The sequence below is a fragment of the Ochotona princeps genome, chromosome 5 (assembly GCF_030435755.1).
Source record: "Ochotona princeps isolate mOchPri1 chromosome 5, mOchPri1.hap1, whole genome shotgun sequence".
In the NCBI taxonomy this organism is placed as follows: domain Eukaryota; kingdom Metazoa; phylum Chordata; class Mammalia; order Lagomorpha; family Ochotonidae; genus Ochotona; species Ochotona princeps.
This window is the reverse complement of record NC_080836.1, coordinates 40808025-40831654: the sequence shown is the minus strand read 5'-3', so window position 1 is coordinate 40831654 and position 23630 is coordinate 40808025. Positions and strand designations below refer to the sequence as shown.

General features: G+C 37.0%; 1 protein-coding gene across 17 annotated transcripts in view; it reads left to right on the top strand.

Annotated features, from left to right (window-relative positions):
- Positions 1 to 23630, top strand: part of BAZ2B (bromodomain adjacent to zinc finger domain 2B) — a 360709-nt gene that overhangs the window by 300320 nt on the left and 36759 nt on the right. For 13 of the 17 annotated variants that reach the window (XM_058664534.1, XM_058664527.1, XM_058664535.1 and 10 more), the window contains 9 exons: positions 1072 to 1164; positions 1274 to 1335; positions 3857 to 3922; positions 5548 to 5613; positions 6942 to 6986; positions 7233 to 7259; positions 8466 to 8531; positions 19118 to 19258; positions 22834 to 23088. In XM_058664534.1, the coding sequence (XP_058520517.1) occupies positions 1072 to 1164; positions 1274 to 1335; positions 3857 to 3922; positions 5548 to 5613; positions 6942 to 6986; positions 7233 to 7259; positions 8466 to 8531; positions 19118 to 19258; positions 22834 to 23088 (821 nt within the window). The remainder of the gene's footprint in view (positions 1 to 1071; positions 1165 to 1273; positions 1336 to 3856; positions 3923 to 5547; positions 5614 to 6941; positions 6987 to 7232; positions 7260 to 8465; positions 8532 to 19117; positions 19259 to 22833; positions 23089 to 23630) is intronic. The other 4 variants (XM_058664536.1, XM_058664532.1, XM_058664533.1 and 1 more) reach the window with 1 other exon arrangement.

Below are 23630 nucleotides of genomic sequence, written 5' to 3'. Positions count from 1 at the left end.
GGCAGAAAGACAGAGACCTCCCGGCTGCTGGTCACTCCCACAGTGTCCAGGAACTAGGAACTCTGTTCCAGTCTCTACATGAACAGCAGAGACTCAGCCACCCAAGCCATCACCTGCTGCGACGTGGCGTGTGTTAGCAGGGTGCTGGAATGAGAAGTGGAGTCAGGCCTCAAACCCAGGCACTCTACAGTCTACCTCCTACCATACTTCTCTGAATCATTAACCAGTCTCCTGGAATGAGTATTTCAGCTGTTTTTCAAAATTTGCTGTCACAAACACTGTGCAGTACATAGATATGCATGTGTATATGTATGTGTGTAACAAATTTCATTTTCAGTTTTGGTAGATAGCAACTAAGTGGTATCTCCAAAATGGCTGTATCAATTCATACCTCAAACAGTGGCGTCTAAGTTAGCTACCTACCATGTAACTTAATATTATGTAGACTTTTTGCTGCCCTTGTGTGTTTGCCAAAGCTTTTAAATATTATTTTATTCGATTTTCTATACAACCTTCATCTCCCCTAGTTACTAGTGAAGATTATGAAGGAAGGAAGGTAGAAATGTCAATAGACATAGATGAATCATAAAAATTATCTTTGTTAATAACCTCTAATTCTTCTGAAGAATGAATAGTGATGAAGAGTGTGTAATGGTGAAGAATGTAAGTGTTGTTTACATAAAATAGAATAGCTTGAAATGAACATTTTCCAACACAAGCTCTTCATACATGATTTATAAATTGAATACAAGTGTTATTACTTAGTATCTATAGGAGCAAATATAGATTTGCAAAACCATCTGTATATTTAGGATAAAACATGATAAAAATAGGCTCTGATGAGATTGAGAACAACACTTTGTATGTGGAGGTACTTCAACCTCAACAGAGTGTTTTAGGGAAATGAGCATGATATTTTCTAGCCCTTCACTCTCCTGCTTCATATCTTGCAGTTTGCTTTAATGTTTCATGATTCATGATGAGACAGTATCAGTTTCACACAGTGACTGTTTTAGGCTGGCAATTCTGTTCATATACTGGTAACATCCATTGAAACTTTCTGTTTTTCAGAAATAGCCAGGCAAGCAGCGCAGATCAAGCTTTTGAGGAAACTTCAAAGGCAGGAACAGGCTCGGGTTGCCAAAGAAGCCAAAAAGCAACAAGGTGGGTGATTTAACTGCCAGGAGCTGGAGGAGCAAGCATGGGCAGTGTGTGAGGCTTCCTATGCTCTGTCCTTGGCTGATGGTCACTGTGCTTTGATTTTCCACCCTAGCAATAATGGCTGCTGAGGAGAAGCGAAAGCAGAAGGAACAGATCAAGATCATGAAGCAACAGGTATGAGTCAGCACTGGAGCTCACTTAGCAAATGTGGGCCTGGGTTTAAGGAACTCTTTTCACATGTATGGTATTTTCATTTCTATTTCCTAAGCAACTGTGCTTCACTATCATGCTAGGGATCTTATCTAGAGAAAGTTTCATCTGCCATTAAAGTTTATCTCATTTTTCAACTCAGCTCTTCTACTACCAAGCCTTTTAAGAAATGTGTACCAGACAGAGGTTTTGTTTGAGAGGTTTTCATACCTTGGTAAATTTTGAATGGTTGGCATCTTGAACAATTTTCAGACTCTTTTTTTTTTAAAAAGATTTATTTACTTTTATTGGAAAGTCAGAGGGAGAGAAAAGGGGATAACAGAGAAAGATCTTCCATCTGCTGGTTCACTCACTAAGTGGCCCCAACAGCTGGAGCTGAGCTGATCCAAAACCTAGAGTCTGGAACCTTTTCTGGGTCTCCCACATGGGTGCAGGATACCAAGGTCATGGGCCTTGCTCGGCTGCTTTCCCAGGCCACAAACAGGGAGCTGGATGGGAAGTGGAGTAGTCAGATGCCATATGGAATCCCAGTAGATGCAAGGCGAGGATTTAGCCACTAGTCTGTTAACACGGGGCCCAATTTTCAGACTTTTAAAATTAGGTTGTCAGCAAGTGAAGATACTGTTTGAATGTTCAGATTTTAACACAACACGTTATTCTAAAATGTGTTAAATTTTAGTTAAAAAGTAAATTCAAGTTACTTATAATAATATTTGTCCTCATTCTAAAGGTTAGTAATATTGATACAAAATTGGAATTCAGAATTTAGAGTTTATAATCAGGCAACAGAAAGTTAAATAGGGACTCTGCTGCTTCATTGTTTTGTGACCTTTAAGGAATTATTTAATAGCTAACACTCTCTTTCCTCCATTGTGAAAGAAGATAGCTACAAGACTGTAGGATTCAATGGGGGTAATGAACATACAGTGCCTCCCCTGGAGTGCCTGCCCCCAAACAAATGCTCAGTTTTTAAAAGATAAATGTAAATTGCCACACTGTATATTAAATCCCTGTACAATGTAGTTTAGTCAGTTGTAAATTTGAATTCTTTCCATAGTTTCTTCCTTTAGATTGTTAAACTTTGTAAGATTGACTAAAGATAGCTGTTAATGAATATATCTCTTAAAATATTAGAAATACTGGATATATCTGAAAATCATATGTAAACTGTATATTACAAATAAATTCATATCTCATTGAAAACAATTGGAAAGACTTTTCTTATCCCATTAGCACTTCAAATTCAGGTTTGGCAGTGGCTGCATCCACATGGCCCTTGCTACTTACTGCAAAGCATTAGTCTTCAAAGACTCCAGCAACACTCATGCAAATGAAGGGTTTTTGATGTTTGTAAAGATATTCATTTGAAGTTAATTTCAGAATACCATGTTGTTTATTTTTACTGCCAACAAAATGATTCAAAGTATGAAATAGTTCTACTCATATAGTTACTAAAATGCCTAGTTTAAACTTAACATTTTGTCCAAAGTAAAACTGTAGCCTTCCTTCTCATAGTAGTATTATTTTTCCCCATCCAATAAGTGCATCAACAGGCAGCCCTTTGGCTTGGCCGCTTGGAAGACTGCCAAGGGATTATTACGATGCAAGAGTGTCATATGCAGTGTGAGGTAACTAGGGCTCAGGACTTACTAACCATTGTGGAGAAAATATTTGCTCTTTGGGAACCTTAGATTTTTCTTTTTAATAGAAAGAAGGTAATCTCAATTTCTCTGACATTTCTTACTATCAACAAGATCTTTTGTAAAGCTCAGTGGTTCAGTACTCAAAACCATAAGGTAAACCTAACATGATTTGTAAATTATGTTTACCTACATGCTAATGACAACACTACTAAATATTTATTGTGCTTAAACACAAATAACTTGGAAAGTTAGGATAAAGCTTTAAGCTAAGTGTCTTAAAACCCAAGATTCCTTGTCTCTGCATCCAAGATAACTAAGAATGATATGCTGACTTGAATGACAGGGGAAGGAAAGTTGAAGTGAGACCATACTTTTCTTGGGTTTCAAGATATAATCTAAATAAATACTTCAGATGTATACTAAAAGCACAGCAGGCTAAGCCACCATCTTTAATCCTGGCCTCCTGTCTTGGAGAGCCATTTGAGTGCCAGCTGCCTCACTTCCTGCCGATGTTCTGGGGAAGATAGCAGATTATGGCCCAAGTACTTGGAACCCTTCCGCCTATGTGGGAGACCGGGATACAGTTGGTGGCTCCTGGATTCAGCCTGGTACAGTCCTCAGTTATGGCTATGTGACTAATGAACCAGTGGATGGAATCTGTGTATGTGTGTGTATGTGTGTATGTGTGTGTTGCCCTACCTTTCAATAAACAAATCTTTAAGAAATTTATGTCCTAATAGACAGGCTTTGATAATTCTGTGCTTATATACTAGAATATTCTGCTTAAACATTTGTCACCTAGTTATTTAGATTATTTTATCGTACCATGATTCTTCCTACAGGAAAAAATTAAAAGGATACAGCAAATAAGGATGGAAAAAGAACTTCGAGCCCAGCAAATTCTAGAGGTAGAATTCTTAAATTTATAATAATTCAAGTAATGTAGTAATATGTTTTAAGGTCTACAGACATTTTTTTTAAAAAGCATATTGTCTTACCCTTACAAATTACTATGTTCATCAAAAATTGTCTTTAAATATACTATAGAGTGAAACCTTGTTTGAGCCTTGTTTAGCAAGTTTATATGATGCTCCCAGTGAAAACCTAGGAAATGAGACAAAAGGAATTTTAAGAAATGAGACCCTCTGAGCAGCCAGTGTAGTAGTTATGAAGTTCATGTGCTGTGGTCTGTGCTCTTACAGCAGCGGTTGGGCTTTCTGTAGTTACACTGCCACTTCTAACTTGAAAACACTGTTTGTAAAAGGAAACATCTACAAGGTGAAAGTAGTTTTAAGTGTAGAAGCAGTTTGACCAGCCAGGCTTGTGGGTTGCTAGCATACCTTTCTTCACTGGAATGTGAGACGAGTAGGGATAGAGGGCATGTATTGGTCACAACCAAAGTAAAAGCCAGAAGACAGCAAGAGGGTACCCAGTTAGCATACACAGGAATTCCAACACCTTGCCAAAGCCTGCCAACTTTGGGGAATAGCAGGAAATCTTCAACACATTCATAGCCCCCAGGGAAGTACTCTGTCAAACTGGGTGGTGTAACTGAGCAGAATAATCGTCCCAAGTCATTGCGAAAAAGCCAAATAATGGTGAGTGTATGGTATTTAAACAGGCATATGTCTCCAAAGTATTTCCTTCTAAAATAGTGGAAGTGTACGCCTTTTAGTGCTTAAAATGATTGTAGCCTCTTAGCTACGCAGATAACTGCAGCTTTATAAAGCACTTCATTCCCTGAGGGTTCCAGGTCACTAAGGTTTTCTATGTTACGGGTTTCTTTTTTCTTTTTTTTTTTCAGGAAACACACACATATTCCTTTGCTCATTTCAAATTAATTCTGAAATTCCCAAACAGAAAATATTTCTGTATTAAATTGACAATCACTACCAGCTAGTTCTGAAACCAGAACTAGCTAGCTCAGTGACTAGCTAGCTCGGTGACTAGATAGAACTAGATTATGAAGCTCACATTGGATAACATGATCTTGATAGTTAAAATGGACCTTCTGAAAGAATGTAAACTTGCAATCTATTAGAGAAACTAAGCACCTGAATTTAGTTATAATATAGAGATAGGGAAAATCAGAATTTAATTGTTTTCATTTAATGGATGTAGTCAGATAATAGATTTCTTGATCTTAGAGCTTAAGAATAAAAAAGAAATAAGTATAATCTACCCTTGAAATAATTTTAGTAGTTAAAAATTTGTCTTACATTTTTGCTGTGGTTACATAACAAATACACAGTTATTTCAAACATTAAACAGTCTTTGTAAGATAATAAAAAATGCCTGTTCAGTTCTTAATGATTTTGAAAGCTTTTTCATATCCCAATGCTAACCTATTAAATAAATGCAAAATCACCACATTAAATATATGTTAATGGGAAGGGGAGTGTGTAATTGTCTCCATACATGTTGCATATTGTTGTGTACCTTGTGAAGCATGTAACTCCATTTCAAGTCTGAGATTACTTGCAAATTGTAGCAGTTTTGTGGCATGACTTTGAGACCTGTTTTGCATGCACAGGCTAAAAAGAAAAAGAAAGAAGAAGCAGCAAATGCCAAATTATTGGAGGCCGAGAAACGAATAAAGGTTAGTGTAGATGAGAATCAGAGTTTTTATTTTCCAAAAATAAAAACTGTATGTTACACCAGCATCAAGTAAATTAAGAAAAATATGTAGCTTTCCTCAAAATTTAGACTATGTAAAAATTTGTCTAGATATAATATGTAATTATGTGTATATGTGTGTATATTGTATGTGTCCTTTTATTTCATCATGAAGGTTGTATGTGATGCTTTGAGATCTCTATCGACCTCAAATTATAAATACAAAACTACTCCTTTAATACCCCTGTGGAGTTGTGGTATATAGAATGATTGTCCTACAACTATTTTGTGTTTCTTCTGTTCATTTTTATCTGTGTCCAAATCTGATTCTCCACTTATATATTCTGTTTGTGTTCAGCAATTGTATAATCTGTTAAAAATGAAAAGTTTACAGAAGCAAAAACAGAGCATTAATCAACTGTTATTACTTAGCACTATAAAATTAGCCATTGTTAATTATTATAACTTGAAATGTTTAGGGAGTTTTGGATTTGATTTTCCCTCCTGAGGCGTAAGGGATATGTCTGCCTCCCTTCGCCGCAGAACTCCTATCGCCCACGACTAATAGCAGTGCTACAAGGCGGGCAGCTCAGCAGCCATCATGGATGTAGTTCATAAAGCCGCAGGACTGTTGGTCTTCTTGGCTTCATAGAATCTCTCATATTATTCCATAGGTTTCTGCCCCTTTTCACTCTTGCCTGTAACATTAATTTCATCCAGACTTGTCCATTCTAAAACTAATTTGATGACATTCCTAGAAGCATTTCTGTTAATACTATCCCCATTGAGGTGATACCCTGGGTCATAGGTGGACATGAAAATCCAAACTGATCACTTTCAGTGTTAGAAAGGAAATAGATGCTATTAACTGTACAGTGTCTTTGGGAGGATTCATTTGGAGAGATAAGGGGGTTCATATTGTGACTTTAATTCAACAGTTGTACCATAATAATCTTTTAAAAAATTACTTAAAAATACACGCGTAAGTCTTACCAGATATGCCATACCATCTGGCCAACCAGTCCAAGGATGTGCCATTGAAGTGTGTTGTCATGTCATTCACTGGACTTCAAGTTAAAAGCTACTGAAGAAAGATCTTTGTTACAATATCATAATGATTTTGTTTTACGGATTAGGACCATATGAAATAGAATCAACATTTTATAATTTTAAAAAAATAATTGAATGTTGGTAATTCCATATGATTTAACATAACAAAAGACTACAGAACTTCAGAACAGTGACTTTTAGCTCTTAGCATAGTCGATATTTCCCCCAAAGGCCATGTATTAAAGATCTCTTATTTTTAAGGAAAAGGAAATGAGAAGACAACAGGCTGTCCTTCTGAAGCACCAGGTCTGTATTAACATAGCCGGATACCTACTGGAATGTATATGTCATAATTTTGCTTAAACCTGTGTTTGGGGAAAATCTTCAAAATATTCTCTTTAAAATTTCTAATATAATTTCTGCTTAAGTTTTTCCTTCATCTTACAGTTTTATTGCCTTGCTTTGGTATTGGTGTGTCTTTTGGGGGGTTAAAATTGGTTTTATGACTCTGTGATTTCTGTTTCATAATGTTGTGCCAACTCTTTCTACCAGGAGTTGGAGAGGCATAGACTAGATATGGTATGGGTATGTTTATTTTTGTACATCTAACACCGCATTGTGATTTGGTTGTGATATGGTTGTCATAGCAATGCATAAAGTGTAGCACTGGCTGCTGTCATATTACATACTGCTGCATGGCTTTACAGCACAGTGCATTGCATACATCTGCTTGTCTGTCTGTAGAAAAGTATGGTACATCGCTAAGATTTTCATTGAGTTTTGTAAGCCTTAAATAAGGTTGTTGTCTGGAAATTCACATTACTGATGTTACAAGGAAAATTGGATCACTATACAATTAGATACAATTGTGACCCATATTCTCTCATTGTTCTAGATGCAAAACTGCCATTGGGCACAATGGGGATTTTGAGTTTGCTTGATGAGAGAATATGAAATATATTCCAGTTTTATAAAATAATTTTAGCAGTAATTTTAGAAGAACTTTAAGGAGACCAAAAGTGTTAGAACAAAAAAAACCTATTAGATATTATAAATTTTTTAAATTTAGAAATTCTTAAGCATATGCTCACATTTTCATACCATGCCTTTCAGATTTCATTTATTAGCCCCTGGTGCTGCCTTTCTGGCTTTAAATGGTGCGTCAAGTGGCAGACATCAGTAACCAGGAATATCCCATTTTATTGGTCTTCATATATTAACCAAGACTAATTTAACTAAATTGATATGAAAGCCATAAAACAGACTTTTTAATCTGTTAACAGATGATTGGATTTATAAAATGATTTTGTGCTTGAAATTAAGTTAACCAATTCTATAACGATACCATGAAAATGATTATAAATCTATTTCTACCTGATGTAAAAAATTAAGAACAACACAACCTTTAGTCAAATTGGCTGTAGTATTTGTGGTCTTTCTAATAGCAGATGTAAGGTAACTGACCTGTTCCAGCCAACCATTATGCTTTTTGTTCTGCCAGCTTTTGAAGGAGCATCACAACTGACCATAAGTAAATCTTGTATGCTTCTGTTTACACTGTCTCCATGTTCATTGCTTTACCTTTTTGCTTTTGATTGTTCTTGTATTTGCTTTCTAAACCTGAACTAAAACATGCACAGACTGGCCATTCTTGTCTTATATTTAGTATTTACTGTGACTTGTCTATAAATGCTATTGGTTTATTTGTTGGTTATTTTTTTCCATTTGAATATCAAATTGTTTGTTGTGGTTGAGTTAATTTCTTAATTTTATCTGGTCTGATAGGAACGAGAGCGTAGGCGACAGCATATGATGTTGATGAAAGCAATGGAGGCTCGTAAGAAGGCAGAAGTAAGTCTGTTTTCCTAAAAACATATTCCCTTATAAATTAATATTTCTTCCTAAAGCTTTGGCTTGTATAAATATAAATCAGAGTGTCCGTTTTTCATCAGTTATTATAGACTCTCTTTAGGAGACCAACGCTTAGAGACAGTAACTGAAAGAACATGACACAATATAGGAAGGACTCTAAAGCACATGCTAGTTAATTTTCATGCCTGAAATTTGTGTTTTTAATCTATTCAGTTTGGATAAAAGTTACAATGTACCAATATGTCCAAAAAGTTTCACAAAATATAATGAAAGCTTACCTAAACAAAACCTGTTTGTCCCTATTCTACACGGATGGATCTAATCATCTAATTTTCTGTTTCTACGGGTAAAGTCAGGTATAGTTTCTTTCCTTAAAATAGACTTTTAACAAGTAATTCAGAAAAGGAAAACAGTTAAAATAAATCCAGGTGAGTTGATTGGAATTTATAGAAATGTCAATATGTCTTCTAAAGGGAATGCATCCATCGTTAAAACAGTTGAATTATAACCAGGGATTTGGAAGTCAGAACACTCAGATTCTCAGGCTGGCTGAGCCAACAAATTGCTTTCTCTGTGCTAGCTGTTTCCTTAACATTGAGAGGATGAAACATAATCCTTAAGGCTGTGGGATTATCCAGTGAGATAAGCATTTTAAAAATGAGAAATAATAAATATGACACTGTTGATCTAGGAGTTGAGAGACCCATATTTCAGTGTTTTGGTCTTGGCTCTGACATTGATTAGCCATGTAAGTCTCTAGTGTGTATAGACACTATGTATTGTTTTGGAACCTTTGCAGTGCCACCAGCTTACCTGAATTTGAATTCAGTACTTTCCAATTAAAATACCTCAGACAAATTATTAAATCCCTCTGTGATTGATTTATCTACGAAATGCAGATGTTGCTAATTCCTGTCTCCTAGGGTCGATGCTTAATTGGGTGTGGGGGTGGGTGTGAACATGTGTGTAAGTCTTAGGAAGGTGGCTGGTGATGCACAGTATGTAATTACTTCATGCTGCTTGCTGCATGTATGTTTCCTATGTTGAATGGGCCTGAGATTGCTATATAGAATGCTAAGGTTGGGTACTATAAACAAGGATTATCCATTATTAAAATATTTCCTTACTTTTCTGAAAGGCAGAGGTACAGAGATAGAGGGAGAGGCAGGAAAAGAGAAACCATCCTTCTGCTACTTTACTCCCAAAATAGCCTCATTGACTGGGGCTGGGACAAACTGAAGCCAGAAGCCAGAGATTCATACAGGTCTCCAACTGGGATGACAGGACTCATATACTCGAGTAATCTTCCACAGCTTTCTCAGACACATTAGCATGGAGTGAGATCAGAAGTGGAGCAACTGAGACTAGACCTGTGCTTATGTGGGATGCCACCCCTGCTGGCTGCAGGTTAACATGCTGAGCAATAGAGCTGGCCCCCAGGCTAGCTCTTACAAGTCTCTTCTAGCAGTCATTTGCAGTGATTCTCCAAAATATTATGGAAGTTTTGCCCTATAATGTCATTACTGCTTTCCTGCTGCCTTTTTTTTTTTTTTTTTTTTTCCAGAAAGGGAGAGAAGGATTTTTCCATCTTCTGGTTCCCTTCCCAAAGGAAGAAAGGCTAGGTATAGTCAAAGCCAGAGGCTAGAACTCAGTCCTGGTCTTCTCTGTGGGTGGGAGGGATCCCAGCACCTGAATCTCTGCCTTAGGGCATGCATTAGCAGGAAACTAGAATTGGAAGTAGATCAGGGACACACTCCAAGGAATTCTGATGTGGCATGCTGATGACCCTCCCTAAAGGTGTCTTAATCCCTGCACCAAAAACACCCCCACCACTTGCTGTCTTCCCCCCACGCACACCCAAGTATTGATTGTCAGTAGTTATTGACATTGTGTATGTCTAACAAAATAATTAAAAAACCCAAGTATCTATGCATGGAATTTTTATTACAGTCTTTCAAAAATTGTAAGCAGAGGGAGATAACAGATTCTATAAGTTGGCATGGCTGCTCTAATCTCCCTCTCTCTCTCAAAGTGTTCATCTGAAAGCAGAGAAATAAACAGTAATCTTCCGTCTGCTGGGTCATTCCCCTGATTCCTGCAACTCAGGGCAAGGTCAAACCAAACCAGAAACCTGCAGCTTAGCCCGGGCTCACACAGGAGTGGCAGTGACCAAATACTTGCACCATCACTTGCTCCCTCAGAGAGTCTGCGTTAGCACAAAGCTGGAATCAGGAAGATGGAATCCAGGATTTGCCCTCAGGCTCTCTTAAAATAGGTTGGGGTGTCCCAAACAACGGATTAACTGTGTACCAGATTGCCTGCCCCAAGACTGCTGCATATCCTTCTGGAAGCATGATGGTGGTAGCAAGAGTAGGGGAGGAGGCTAATCCAGGAACACTCAAGTTTTCAAGTCTGCAAATGTTCCAACAACGTAGTATTTATTGCAGTGTTACCATAAATAATTGTATGTGTATTGTTCAATGTAAGTCATTATAGGTTTCTAAGCATAGAATGATGGGAAGTAATAATTCATCACAATCTCTATAGCTCAATCTAACTTTCTACTCTGAAGATATGGAAACTAAGGGAGCAATTAATAATTCAGAAAAAGACCTTGAAAAATCCCTCAAGACAAGTCCTTCTCTACCAACTGTGTGTTTTTGTTTCTGTTTTTTTATTAGCTGAAGTCAAAAGAGCCAGGCCTTATTCATTCTGTCTTTTCCTGATGTGGAAGAAAGATAATGAAAAAAAGGCAGGATAAACAAAATAACAGAACATTGTTTCTAGATATCCTAGGATTTAGTAGAAGGAAATCCCAAGAGAGTAGTACAAATAAGATCATCTACCACGTTGAACGTCCACATGAAAGCAGTGCCCTATAGGCCCAAAATACATCATTCTTCCCATTGATTTTCCTTTAAAAATTTATTTATTTCAAAGAGATCTTCCTATTGCTGATTCCCCAAATGACCACAGTGACTGGAACAGTGCTAGACAAGACCTAGGGACAAGAGCTTCTTCTAGGTCCTCTGTGTGAGTGCAGGGACCTAAGAACTTGGGCTGTCTTCCATTGCTTTTCAGGCTGCTTACATGGAGCTGGATCAAACGTGGAGCCAGCAGGACTTGACCTAGCAAGGGCAACCACCTAGTCTGTTACATTACAACATCAGTCCCTCATATTGGTTTTTCATGCTTGTGTTTAATGGTCTGTAAAACACAGCTACAAAAAGATCAGGGTTGAGTGGAAAATTACAGCTACAGTTTAAGTATAACTAATTAGAAATAGATGTTCTGAAAACTCTTCAAAGTACAATACACATTTCATGGGAGCAGGATATACTCTTGACTGCATGGGATCAATCGGGTATCATGCTTCCAGTAAAGTTTAGATGTCAGAAACCAGATACGGCAGTTCTGCTGCTCTGTCCTGAAAGAAAAAGAAACGTGTAGCTTACAACACATGGTAAATTCTTACATCTGAGATATTTAGAAACATAAAAAATAGCTATTAGATTCAGTGAGAAGAAATGATTGAAAAATGAATCCACCTATTCCGGGGCAATACAAAGTCTTTAAAATATTTTTCTCTTAATTTATTTTTAAATTTTTGTTTTCATCTTATTTGAAAGGCAGAGGGGAGAAGAGAAGAGAAGGCATGCAAAGATCTTCCATGTGCTGCTTCACTCCCCAGACACCCACAAGAGCTGAGCCTGGGTCAGTCCCTCAGGCAGGAGCCCAGAATGCAAGGCCGGTCTCCCAAGGGCGTGTCAGAGACACAGCTACTTGGACCATCACCTCTTGCCTCCCAAAGATGAGCATTAGCAGAAAGCTGGGATCAGAAGTAGGAACGGGCTAACACCCAGACACTCCGCTCTGGGAAGTGAGCGTCCTATATGACAACTTTTTTTTTTAAGAAATTTTTTTTTAATTGGAACGTCAGATTTGCAGAGAGAAGGAGACGCAGAGAAATATCTTCCATCTGCTGGTTCACTCCCCACGTGTCCACAACACCCAGAGCTGGACTGGGCCAAAGCTAGGATCCAGGAGTTTCTCCCACGTCTTCCATATGAGATCTGGATGAAGCTCCTGGCGTAGCCCAAGCCATTGCAGACACTTGAGAAGTGAACAAGTGGCTGGAACTTCTCTCTCTCTCTCTCTCTGTAACCCTTACTTTCAAATTAATAAGAAGTCATTTTTAAAAAACCTGAATAAAGCAAAATCATGCATTGTTTATGTTTTTTACTTATGCAGTTCTACTTCTATAACAAAATTGTTTTTTTTTCATTTTGCTCTAAGTGATTTTCTTTACTTGAAGCTGAACATTCAAGGAATTATTATTTAAAATAATAATATAATGAATTATGTCACAGATGATCCCTAAGCATTATGTTTGAGAGGCTATCTTAAGCAAAATGAAGTTCCTAAACATTACCCTCTGATAGCAGTGACCCCTGGACAGCACTGTACACAGACTGAGTAATTTGCTCAGTCATTCCAATTTTAAATTGGGATCTGCTAGTGAATTACATGTACAGATCTGTGATGAAATAAGGTTATTTATAAAATTTCTTATGCTAGTTGTATGCCCAGTGTCAAGTTGCATATGGTGGGAAAATAAAAAAAAAAACCATGCAAAATACAGCAATCATATCAGAGAGAAAGAAAACTTTATGTGAACACTTAAGCCATTTTGAGGCTTAATTTAAACAGGTGATCTGTGCTTTCACCCAGTCTTCAAAATAAACTTGCACCTCACTACTGGAAAAATTTCTCTATGTGTTCTTCTTCATTCCCTCGTTATAATTTAACATGCACAAGATGTAACTAATGGAATGTCAGTGAGTCTCCCTTGGCATAATATTTTGTAATTTTTCTGTTTATATTCTAATATTCTGTTAAGTAGTAGAAGAACAATTTTTGTTAAAACTGAAGGCTGTATGATTCTTAGGCAGGGCTAGTTCAGAATGGTTAGGGTTAGGGTAAATGGACTTATGTGCAACTGCTGATAATAAGCTTTAATACTTCTAGACCTTTAATTACTAGATTGTGAAGAAAAAATGGGGAGTGGGTATAAACAAAAATTAAAGCATTGCAGTAGTATTTAAAGAATGATGGGACTAAAAAGTCGTTTTTTTGCCTTATTAATTAAAAACCCTACATACATCAAATAAAGAAAGTAACACAAACACCACTGCAATGTTTCTTTACATAATCTGCATAATCTTACTTTTAGCTTTAGTATTACCTCTGTATTTTTCATTCAAAAAATCCTAAATTTCTAAGGCTCTCTTTGTAGACTTTTAGTTTGTATAGTTTTCCTTTATATAAATCTACAATTAGAAAAATAAAAATCAGATTAATGTAAATTGTGTCCATTTTATTTTAATTTTAAAGGGTTATTAGTGTATCACCTTAATTCCTAAATATTTTCTAGCATAATATAAGAAAGGAGAGTCTTTAGCTTCAAATGAAAAAGGCTCATTGTTTCCTAGTATGAGTCAAGTAATTTGAGGTCACTTTCCCTAGTGATGACAACGTGAGGAAGTAACATTTAAATCAGAGTCTCCTGTTGCAATTATAAAAACTTCTGACTGTACCAGACACAAGTGGATAGTCACTACACTCACACTAACAATAATCAACTGTACTAATTGTAACAGAATCTCTTGTATTCGCCCCAAGGATCAGTAAACTACAAAAGGTGGTTAAACATGCCACGGGCCCAGAAATGACTGTCAGCACTTCAGAAGACAGAGCCATAAAATGGAAGAGAGTACATTAGATTTCGAAAGTTGTCTAATAAACAATTTGAAAGCGGAAGAAAAAAAATGCAGAAATCCCACAAGATTCAAGTCTTAAACATATTTTATAATCCTACTAAATCAACCACTATTTAAATATAAAAAGAATTACTTATACACATAATTTGTCGAGCAAAGCACTTTTCAGTGGTAGACATAGCAAATATACCCAACCAATACTGATACAAATTATTTTTTTCAGTTTCAAAACCATAATGCTCTCAACACAAATGTGAAATTTTTTGTCTTAGCTAACCAATAAAATCTTAAATGTCATATAACAAAGATTTTAGAAAGTAATGTTAGTAATTTAATTTGTATATCTTAAAATCTGATTAAAGAATTATCGGAAATTTAAATTTAAAAGATAAACAATACCAGCTGTTTACCATATATTTGAAGATCATTAAATTGAAGAGAAAGCATAACAGGTTTTTTGTTTTTGAATCTATTTTATAACTATTAAATAAGAAAAGCAACTAGGGTTTCTTTGATTCTGTGATTTGTAATTTTTACATTACTTTTGGTAATGTAAATATAAAACATAATAAGTGCTTTTTAAAAATTGTCCAGTTGTTCTACTCATTTTCAGCATGCGACCCATCATTTCTGTTCTTTGTCTTCTGTGAGTGACTTCTATTATTAATCTTATTTCTGCTTTTATTTTTCCTGCACCCTGAGGTAAACCTCTGTCTTTTAAATTATATTTATGTACTTTAAATTTGAGTACAAGTTGCTGTCAAAAGAAATGTATTCTCCTAATTATCCCCAGAACAAACACCTAAGAGACCCATCTTTGCATCTTTGCAACATGATCTCTTAAAAAAGGCCTGTTTCGCAATCTTGTAAGTTGTAAACTTCAAAGTATCAAGTTATTCTACTGTGCTCCTGGTTTGGTTTTTAAACATGTGGTTCTGAAAGAGGACACATTTATTCATCCATTTGGTGTTGTGCTATGGAGTCCTGGAGTACTTTGCTGTTTTCTTATAGAATCTGCAAAATATTATTTTCATGTGAGTGAAATAATTTTTTTAAATGTTCAGCTTTGTATTTTGTCCTATTCAGAGTAATCTAAATTTAATGCATTTGCTACCAATAGTTATTTCTACTTTGAATGAAATTTTAGGTGACTTCTTAATGAAAATGTCACATTCTGATACAGAAAATAATATTAATCAGGGTGATGATGATGTAACAAAACAGGGTTGAGGAAAGGCAAAAAAAATTGTGGGGAGGCACTTCAATTGGCTTCTAATTATGTCAGCCTTAAATACACTGTGGAGCTATATTTTAGAACTGACTGAGTGCATATATTGCTTTTTCAACTACATTAAGTCCAGCAAAAAGATTTTCATTACCTTCGAATTTGACTTTTGTTCCTTTAAACATCAGTTTCTGGGGGAAAAAATTCTAATGATAAGATGTCTATTTAATTTGTTTTCAGAGGCAAGTCTATTTGAATTGATACCAAATCATACTGTAGGTATTATAAAATGGTCAGGAAATTAGTTGTGTTGGAATAGATGCAAGAAAATACATTTCGAAACTCTTAAATATTATTAATAGTGAACTCCACTTTTAAGTCCAAGGTTTGCATGTATCTGAAAGCAATTAAGTTTGTCCACAGAGTTAAATATAAATGCTACCCAGTTTATTTTTGTGGCTTTTGAATAATTAATCATCCAACAAATTAATAAATGCCTAAGTAACGTTTATATCCATAGCACACCAAATATACGCAGTAAGGTTCTTTGATGAGAAACAAAACAGTATTTAGATCAGCGAGACCAGTGGATGGATGCAGGTTTGCGAATAAGAAGAACAGTTAAACCACAAACTTTGTTGACTGTCCAGCTGTTCCAGCTGCCAGGAATTGAATGAGATCATGAGGAACCAGGGATGAGTGCATTGCTTCCTGTGTCATCTGGAGGCTTACACTCAAGTGAGAGAGGTCAACTTTAAATAAATAATTGTCACACATGTAGCAAGTGCTATCATAGGTTGTATAACAGTTTCAAAAGGAAAAATGTTAAGAATGCCTAAAATCATTGTGGGAAGAATTATTTTCAAAAGCAGGTTTTACACAGGTTTATATAAAGGATTAGGAGCATTCCAGGCAGGGGATGTGACAAATGCGAAGATGCCATGTGTGGATAAACAGGAACTGGAGCAAAGTGCACAAAGGATCTGGCTAGCATTAATCTTGTGTACATACTGGTTTGGGCTTTGTTGCTTTGTCAACATCGCCATCACAGCAGTGGCTTCAAACTGACTTCCTTCTCCACACGGAGATGTCACATGATACTCTAGAAGTCTAGGAAATTCAGTAAGACTGGAGAGAAGAAAGTAAAAATTGTATGGGGTTTGTATGCCATTCTAAATACTGGTTGGTGGTTGAGGAGCCCCTGGAGAGTTTATGTACCCAAGATTGCATCCAGTGGGGAGTTGGCAGTAAAAAGAGCACCTATGACATTTGGGCGCATTCTCTCTGTTTGAGAAGAAATAGTATTATTATAAACACTTTTATTGATTAGTGGATTGGTCTCATAATTGTAAAAATCACTAAGAAGTTTGGTTTGGTTTAGTGTTTTTTTCTGTTGATTATTCTAATTTATTATTCTGATGAAGAACCAAGAAGCTAAATATTCATTTTTAAAAACATATTTATGTATTTTATTTGAATATCAGAGTTACAGAGAGAGGGAAAGATGGGAGGGAGAGAAAAAGAGAATCTTCCATCTGCTAGTTTACTCCACAGTCAGAGCTGGGCCTGTCTGAAGCCAGGAGCTGCTTCTGGTTTCCCACATGGTTGCAGAGGTCCAAGCCCTTGGGCCGTTCTCCATTGCCTTCCCAAGCCATTCTCAGGAAGCTGAATCAGAGGCAGAACAGTGGGACTCAAATCAGCTCCAACAGGGTAACTGAAATGGTGCTGATTAGGATATGGGCAAATATGCTAATATATTTTAAAAAATAATAGGTGCTATTTTAAAAACATAATTAAGGGCTGTGAGAATGAATAGAAATTGCTAATATGAAGGACATTATTTAGGATTCGGATAGGTGATGAAGATATAAGGAACTTCTGCATTGGAATGGACCAATAATAAAAGAAGATAAGGAATAGTAAATAATTGGGCTAAGACTACAAAAAAGTAAAAAGTGAGAGATAAGATTGGGAAGAATAGTCTGGAGTTCAATAGTAAGGAATTACTCCTTATTTTCATAGAAAATAAAGATTTTGTAATCAGCCTTACAACCGAAATCCACCTATAGTGTGTAGGATTTCAAAGGTAGAAGGTTAGAATTGTCTACTTCTATTTCTGCTCAAATGAAAATTGTGTTTGAAGTTTAACAATAAACGTCCTGGGCCCAGGTTCTTTTCTCCATCGTGAGGTGGAATTCAAGGAGGAGACAGATAAAAGGCTAGCAGAAAAGCAAGATTTGTTTACTGGCAATGTGAAAGTACACGCTCACAAAAGAGTGCTGGCCAAGGTCATGAGAGAAAGAACTGTGCTCAGCGAGATTCAGTGCCGTCCCTTCATAGGACCCAGATGCCAGGCGCCCGGGCGGGGGAGGGGGTGTGGACATGGGGGGCATCAAAGGCATGGGGGTGTGGCTTAACATTCAGAGAGAGGAACATTGGAGATGGGTTTGAGGGTTGCACATTTCCTTTCCTGTTGTGGAATGTCTGAAGTGTTGTGGTGTCAGGTTCACAATGGGAGTGAGCATTGTCAGCCGAGGCAATTTTCTTATGCTAAAGTGAAAACATGGAACCTAGCCTGGCACCTCTTTTTAACTGGCCCTGGCTCTAAGTGGCAGCATTACGGAAGTTGAGGTTTTCCACTCCACTGTAGGGTGAGGTTTGGTGGGGCAAAAAAGAGACACATGTGGGCAGTGCTTAAGAAGGGAAGTTAAGACAGCACATGCAAAAAGGATTTTTGGTGGTGTGCAGAGCGGAGAGAGGGAATTGGGCAGCACAGTGGTTTAGACTTCCTTGCTGTGGGCTGGGCTGTGTACATGCCTGGCAGGCAGGGCTGGCAAACCTCAGCAGCCTCTTGCTAACCCTACTTCCTTGCCTGCATCTGTATGACAATAGAAAATACCTTAACTTTCCACAGTATGTTGTTCCCTGCAACAGGGAGATAAGACGGTTACTTCCATGTTGCCATTTCCCAAACATTTTTTGAATGCTTTAGGAATTGCCTTCAGAACCCACTTTACATTCTCTTAATCATTCTTAATGATGGCAAATAGTGTTTCTATTTCATCCCAGGTGCTATTTGAAGACCAGCTAACATGTTTTGAAAGAGTTACTTTTGCAGATTCAAATATGCTGCTTCCTCTTTTCTGCTATAAACCCTCCTCTCCCTCCTGGAGTCTCACACAAAGATTTGTATTAGCAGTCAACTCTATCTTGTAAATGTATGGTGGCTGATGTGCATTTTATAGATCTTCATTTGTCAGTAGATATTTTATTCATATAACCTGGCAAAGGGTTGAACCAATTTTGAATAACAGTGTAGCCTAGCTTAAATCTAATATTGAACTTAAATATTTACAGTCATAATTTTAACGTTCAGTGAAAATAATGAAAAGTGAAATACAAAATGATTTCTACATAATTGTAAATGTATTCCTAAGCTTCCTAAGAGAATTCTGTTTATGGAAATGATAACAGCCTTGATTACTTTTTAAGTTAACTAGAGTCTTTTCAAACATTTTTAATGATTAAAAGACTATGTACACATAATTTTCTTTTTTAAGGAAAAAGAACGATTGAAGCAAGAAAAACGTGATGAAAAAAGATTAAATAAAGAACGCAAACTGGAGCAAAGAAGATTAGAATTAGAAATTGCAAAGGAACTAAAGAAGCCAAATGAAGACATGTGCTTAGCAGACCAAAAGGTAATTTTTATATCCTGTTAACTAAATTCATTAGTAAGTTTAATTTTTTAGTTTGTTATCTTTCATTTGCAAGTGCTGTTTCAGTGAAAGTCTTTCAACATTTTGTTTTTGTTTGTTTTTTTAAAGATTTACTTATTTTTATTTGAGAGAAAATCTTCCATATGCTGGTTCATCTCTCAAATGGCTAAAACAGCCAAAGTTGAGCCAGTCCAAGACCCAGAGCCTGAAACCTCTTTTGGGTTTTCCATGTGGGTGCAGGGCCTCAAGGACTTGGATCATCTTCCACTGCTTTCCCAGGCACATTAACAAGGTGCTGGATCAGAAGCTGAGTAGCCACAGCCAGGAATGACATCCATGTGAGATATCAGCACCAGAGGCTTAAACTATTGGCCCCAATTATGGTTGTTTTAAAGATTCATCTATTTGAAAGAATGACAAAGGGAGAAAAAGGAAGTCCAAGGTATTCGATCTGCTGGTTCACTCCCCAAACAGGGCTTCATTGGCCAGCACTGGGCTAGGTCAAAGCCACGTGCCCAGAGATTCATCCTGATCTCCTAGGTGCATGGCAGAGGCCGAGCTGCTGAGCCCATCTCCAACTGCTTTGACTGGTACTTAAGCAGGGTACCGGATCAGAAGTGGAGGACTTGGGATTCTAAACAGTGCTCCATGTGGGATGCTGGCATCACAAGCTGTGGCTTAACGTGTTCTGTCATAATGCTTGCCCCTCATTTTGAAATGGAACAGTGGATTCCCAAGCCTAGGTGAACTTGCCTGTCCTGGATAGCCAACAGTCAACGTCTCTGGACATTGTTTGCTAATAAATGGCAGTTCTTACAATACAAGTAGAGCTCCTATACTATGGTATCGTAGGTAAAGCTGCAGTCTGCAACACTGGCACTCTATAAGAGTCCTGGTTTGCTTCCAGCTGCTCCAATTTACATCCAGTTCCTTGCTGATGGCCTAGGAAAAGCAGAAAGAAGATCCAAGTGCTTGGACCCTGGTTATTCACTTGAGAGAACCCGACAAAGGTCCTGGCTCCCAGTTCCTCTTGGCCCAGCATGGTTGTTGCCACTATCTGGGAGTGAACCAGCAGGTAGAAGGACTCTCCTTCTGTCTGTAACTTTGACTTTCAAATTAATAAATAAAACTCTTTGTAGAAACAAAAAGGCTGTATATAAGGTAAGTACTACATCCACTTTTAATATAAGAAAAAATACTGCGAATTTCTGCAAAAATAATTGGAGAAGTAGATAGGATTTCCATGTTTCTTTGATTGTTCCCAGGTATTCAGGCACAGATAAATTTACCCGCTATAATCTATAGCCCCTTTCAACGCTTTGCCAGCGGCTGCTGATCTTTACCGAGTGTGTTCACTACATGCAGGCACTATGCTAAGTGCTTACATGAATTCACTCATTTAATATTCAATACAATCCCTTGGAGCTGGTATTTCCCCCCACTTACAGCTGAGAAAACTGAGGTGTAACCTAGTTTCAAAATATAATTGTAGGGGACTTCATTGTAACATAATGGGTTAAGCTACTGCATGCAGTGCTAGTATCTCATATGGCCACTTGACTGCTTGTCTTACCTTGCCTGCTCCATTTTTGATCCCACTCCCTGCTGATGTGCTTGGGAATGCAGCAGAGGCTTTCTCAAGTGCTTGAAACCCTGTTCCACATGTGAGATCTGGAAGAAGCTCCTGGCTCCTGCCTTTGGATTGGCCTAGCCATTGTAGTCATCTGGGGAGTGAACCAGCAGATGCAAGATCTTTCTGTCTCTCCTTCTTTTCTTCTTTCTTTTTTCTTTTATTCGTTATTTTTCTTTCTTTCTTTCTTTTTAAGATTTATTTGTTTTAAAGGCAGAGTTACAGATATATATGGAGTTTTCCTTCCTCTGATTTATTGCCCAAACAACAGCTACAATGGCCAGGCTGAAGCCAGGAGCCAGGAACTTCTTCCAGGTCTCTGACATGGGTGTAGGCACCTAAGGATTTGGTCCATCCTCCATTGCCTTCCCAGGCACATTAGCAAGGAGGTGGGATGGAAGTGGAGTAGCAAGCAATGAAATGCTGGCATTGCAAGCAGTGGCTTAACCTATTAGGCCACAATGCCAGCTCCAACAGGACAAATTTAGAAAGACTACAGCAATCTTGATGGTTGGCATGAATTCATGTACTTTTGAATAGAAATTGGTTTTGTTTTGACTATAGTTAAGAAAATGATATAAAGTGGCTAAAGCAGACCATCAGTAATGGAATAATATTAATTATATATTTATAAAATATGCAGTTAATTACATATTATCTTTATAAAATATATAAGTAAGTATGTATTGATTCAATATTGAGTTGTATTATTAATATTCCATGCTTAGCATAGTGTAACTTTTTAAATAAAAATGGAAGTATTATTACAATTTGATCATTCCTATGCTTAAATGATACAAGTTTGCACATTTAATAAGCTGGGAATAAGTTTTTTAATCCTAAGTGAGCTTTGTTCTCTTACATCTTTTATTTTTTGCTTAAATTCAAAAGTACTGTGTCCATTATATAAGCCTTTTTAAAGTTATATTTTTAATCATAAATTTTTAGAATTGTATGAGATTGTATATGTCTGGTATGTTCCATTAAGGGGAAAAAAAAGGAGCTTCAAATATCAACTATTATCCTTATTTCTTGTTTTCTACATGATATTAATAGAAAAAGTATTTTATTGGTTAATTCAGTAGCCCAGGGTGTGTGACCATTGTTGAACAAGGACCAATTCAGATCAATAAAAATATGAATAAACAACTACTTTCCCCAATGAAAATTTGCACTTTTCATTTTCATACATGTGCAAAGATATTTTTAATTTACATTCTCTGTTTATGGGATTTTTGAAAATATCTGTGACAATTGTGGTACTATAATCTGGCCCTCCAAATGTTACCATGTGAACATATTTGGGAAGTAGCAACAGAGACAGCTTTCTAATTTTAATACTGAAGTTTATATTAATTAATGTTTCACAAGTATAAGGAAGCCTGACAACCTTAGGTTTCATTCAGTAGGCATGTTCGAGGTCATCAGTTTTGGTCATGGGAATGGCCTTCAGTAGCCATTGATGGTACCACTTCCTCTGACCACAGCCCCCGCAGACGCATTCGGTTAGTTCCTCAGCTGCCCAAGAAAGTGTGAGCCTTCAATGCCTCCATCTCATTAAAAGTCAGCGCATATATCATTGATGTGTCCATGTGAGGAAGTTTTCTAACTTTTGCTCCAGTTACATATGACTCATGTTTTGTCAGTATGTGAGTTAATTAAAATTAGTATCTCTTTTGCAAAGTTCTAAGTTTATACTGAGTGTATTCAAAATATACTTACGGCTACTTACATTTATGATACTATACTTAGTGCCAAGGGGATTACAGAAATGCCCCTCGGGGATTAGTCACCTAATGGGAAAACCACTGGTACAGTCCAAGAGAAACAAAGATAGCAATTTATATTTTTTTCAAAAGATAGAAAATCACAGTTCTTAAAATTTGCAAGTTCTCTTTAAAAATTTCTGCAATTATTTGATTTTTAGCCTTTGCCTGAATTGCCTCGTATTCCGGGACTTGTTCTGTCTGGAAGTACATTTTCCGACTGTCTCATGGTGGTACAGTTCTTACGAAACTTTGGTAAAGTTTTGGGCTTTGATGTAAATATTGATGTTCCCAACCTGAGCGTTCTTCAAGAGGGATTGCTGAATATAGGGGACAGCATGGGTGAAGTACAAGACCTGCTGGTGAGACTCCTCTCCGCTGCTGTGTGTGATCCCGGTCTCGTAACAGGATACAAGGTAAAATTATACACACTAAGGTTCGTTAAACTTTTCTGCTGTGTTTATTAATGTTTTCATATTAGCTAGAGGATTGTACTGGCAAATCGAGTTTTTTTTTTCCCCATATAGTGTCTTGAAAAGTGAAACCTAGATTTGCATCAGATTATACTTGGCACAGACCATGAAAATCCTTAGTTTTAAAGCTTATGGAATGTGAAACATTCTCAAGTTGCTTTTTTTCCTTCATCTGTAAGCCAAGATGAAGTTGAATCAATTGAATCAAGATGAAAGAAATCCTTGAATGGGTTTTTGTCAAAAACAGAGTGTAATTCATAGCAACAAATAGAAGTTGTGTGTGCCTTCTGAAATTACGCCTTGCCCTCTTTCAACTCTGTGTGAATACCTGAAGCTGGCCGAAGCACCTAGTGACCAGCACATTGAGACTCTGCTGCTCAGCGGGCTCCCAGTGCGTTTCAGTTTGTCGCAATCTCACTTCAAATAAACATCACCGTCAGCTTTGCTCTCTATGTTGTAGAACAAGAAACTGCCAGATAAATCTG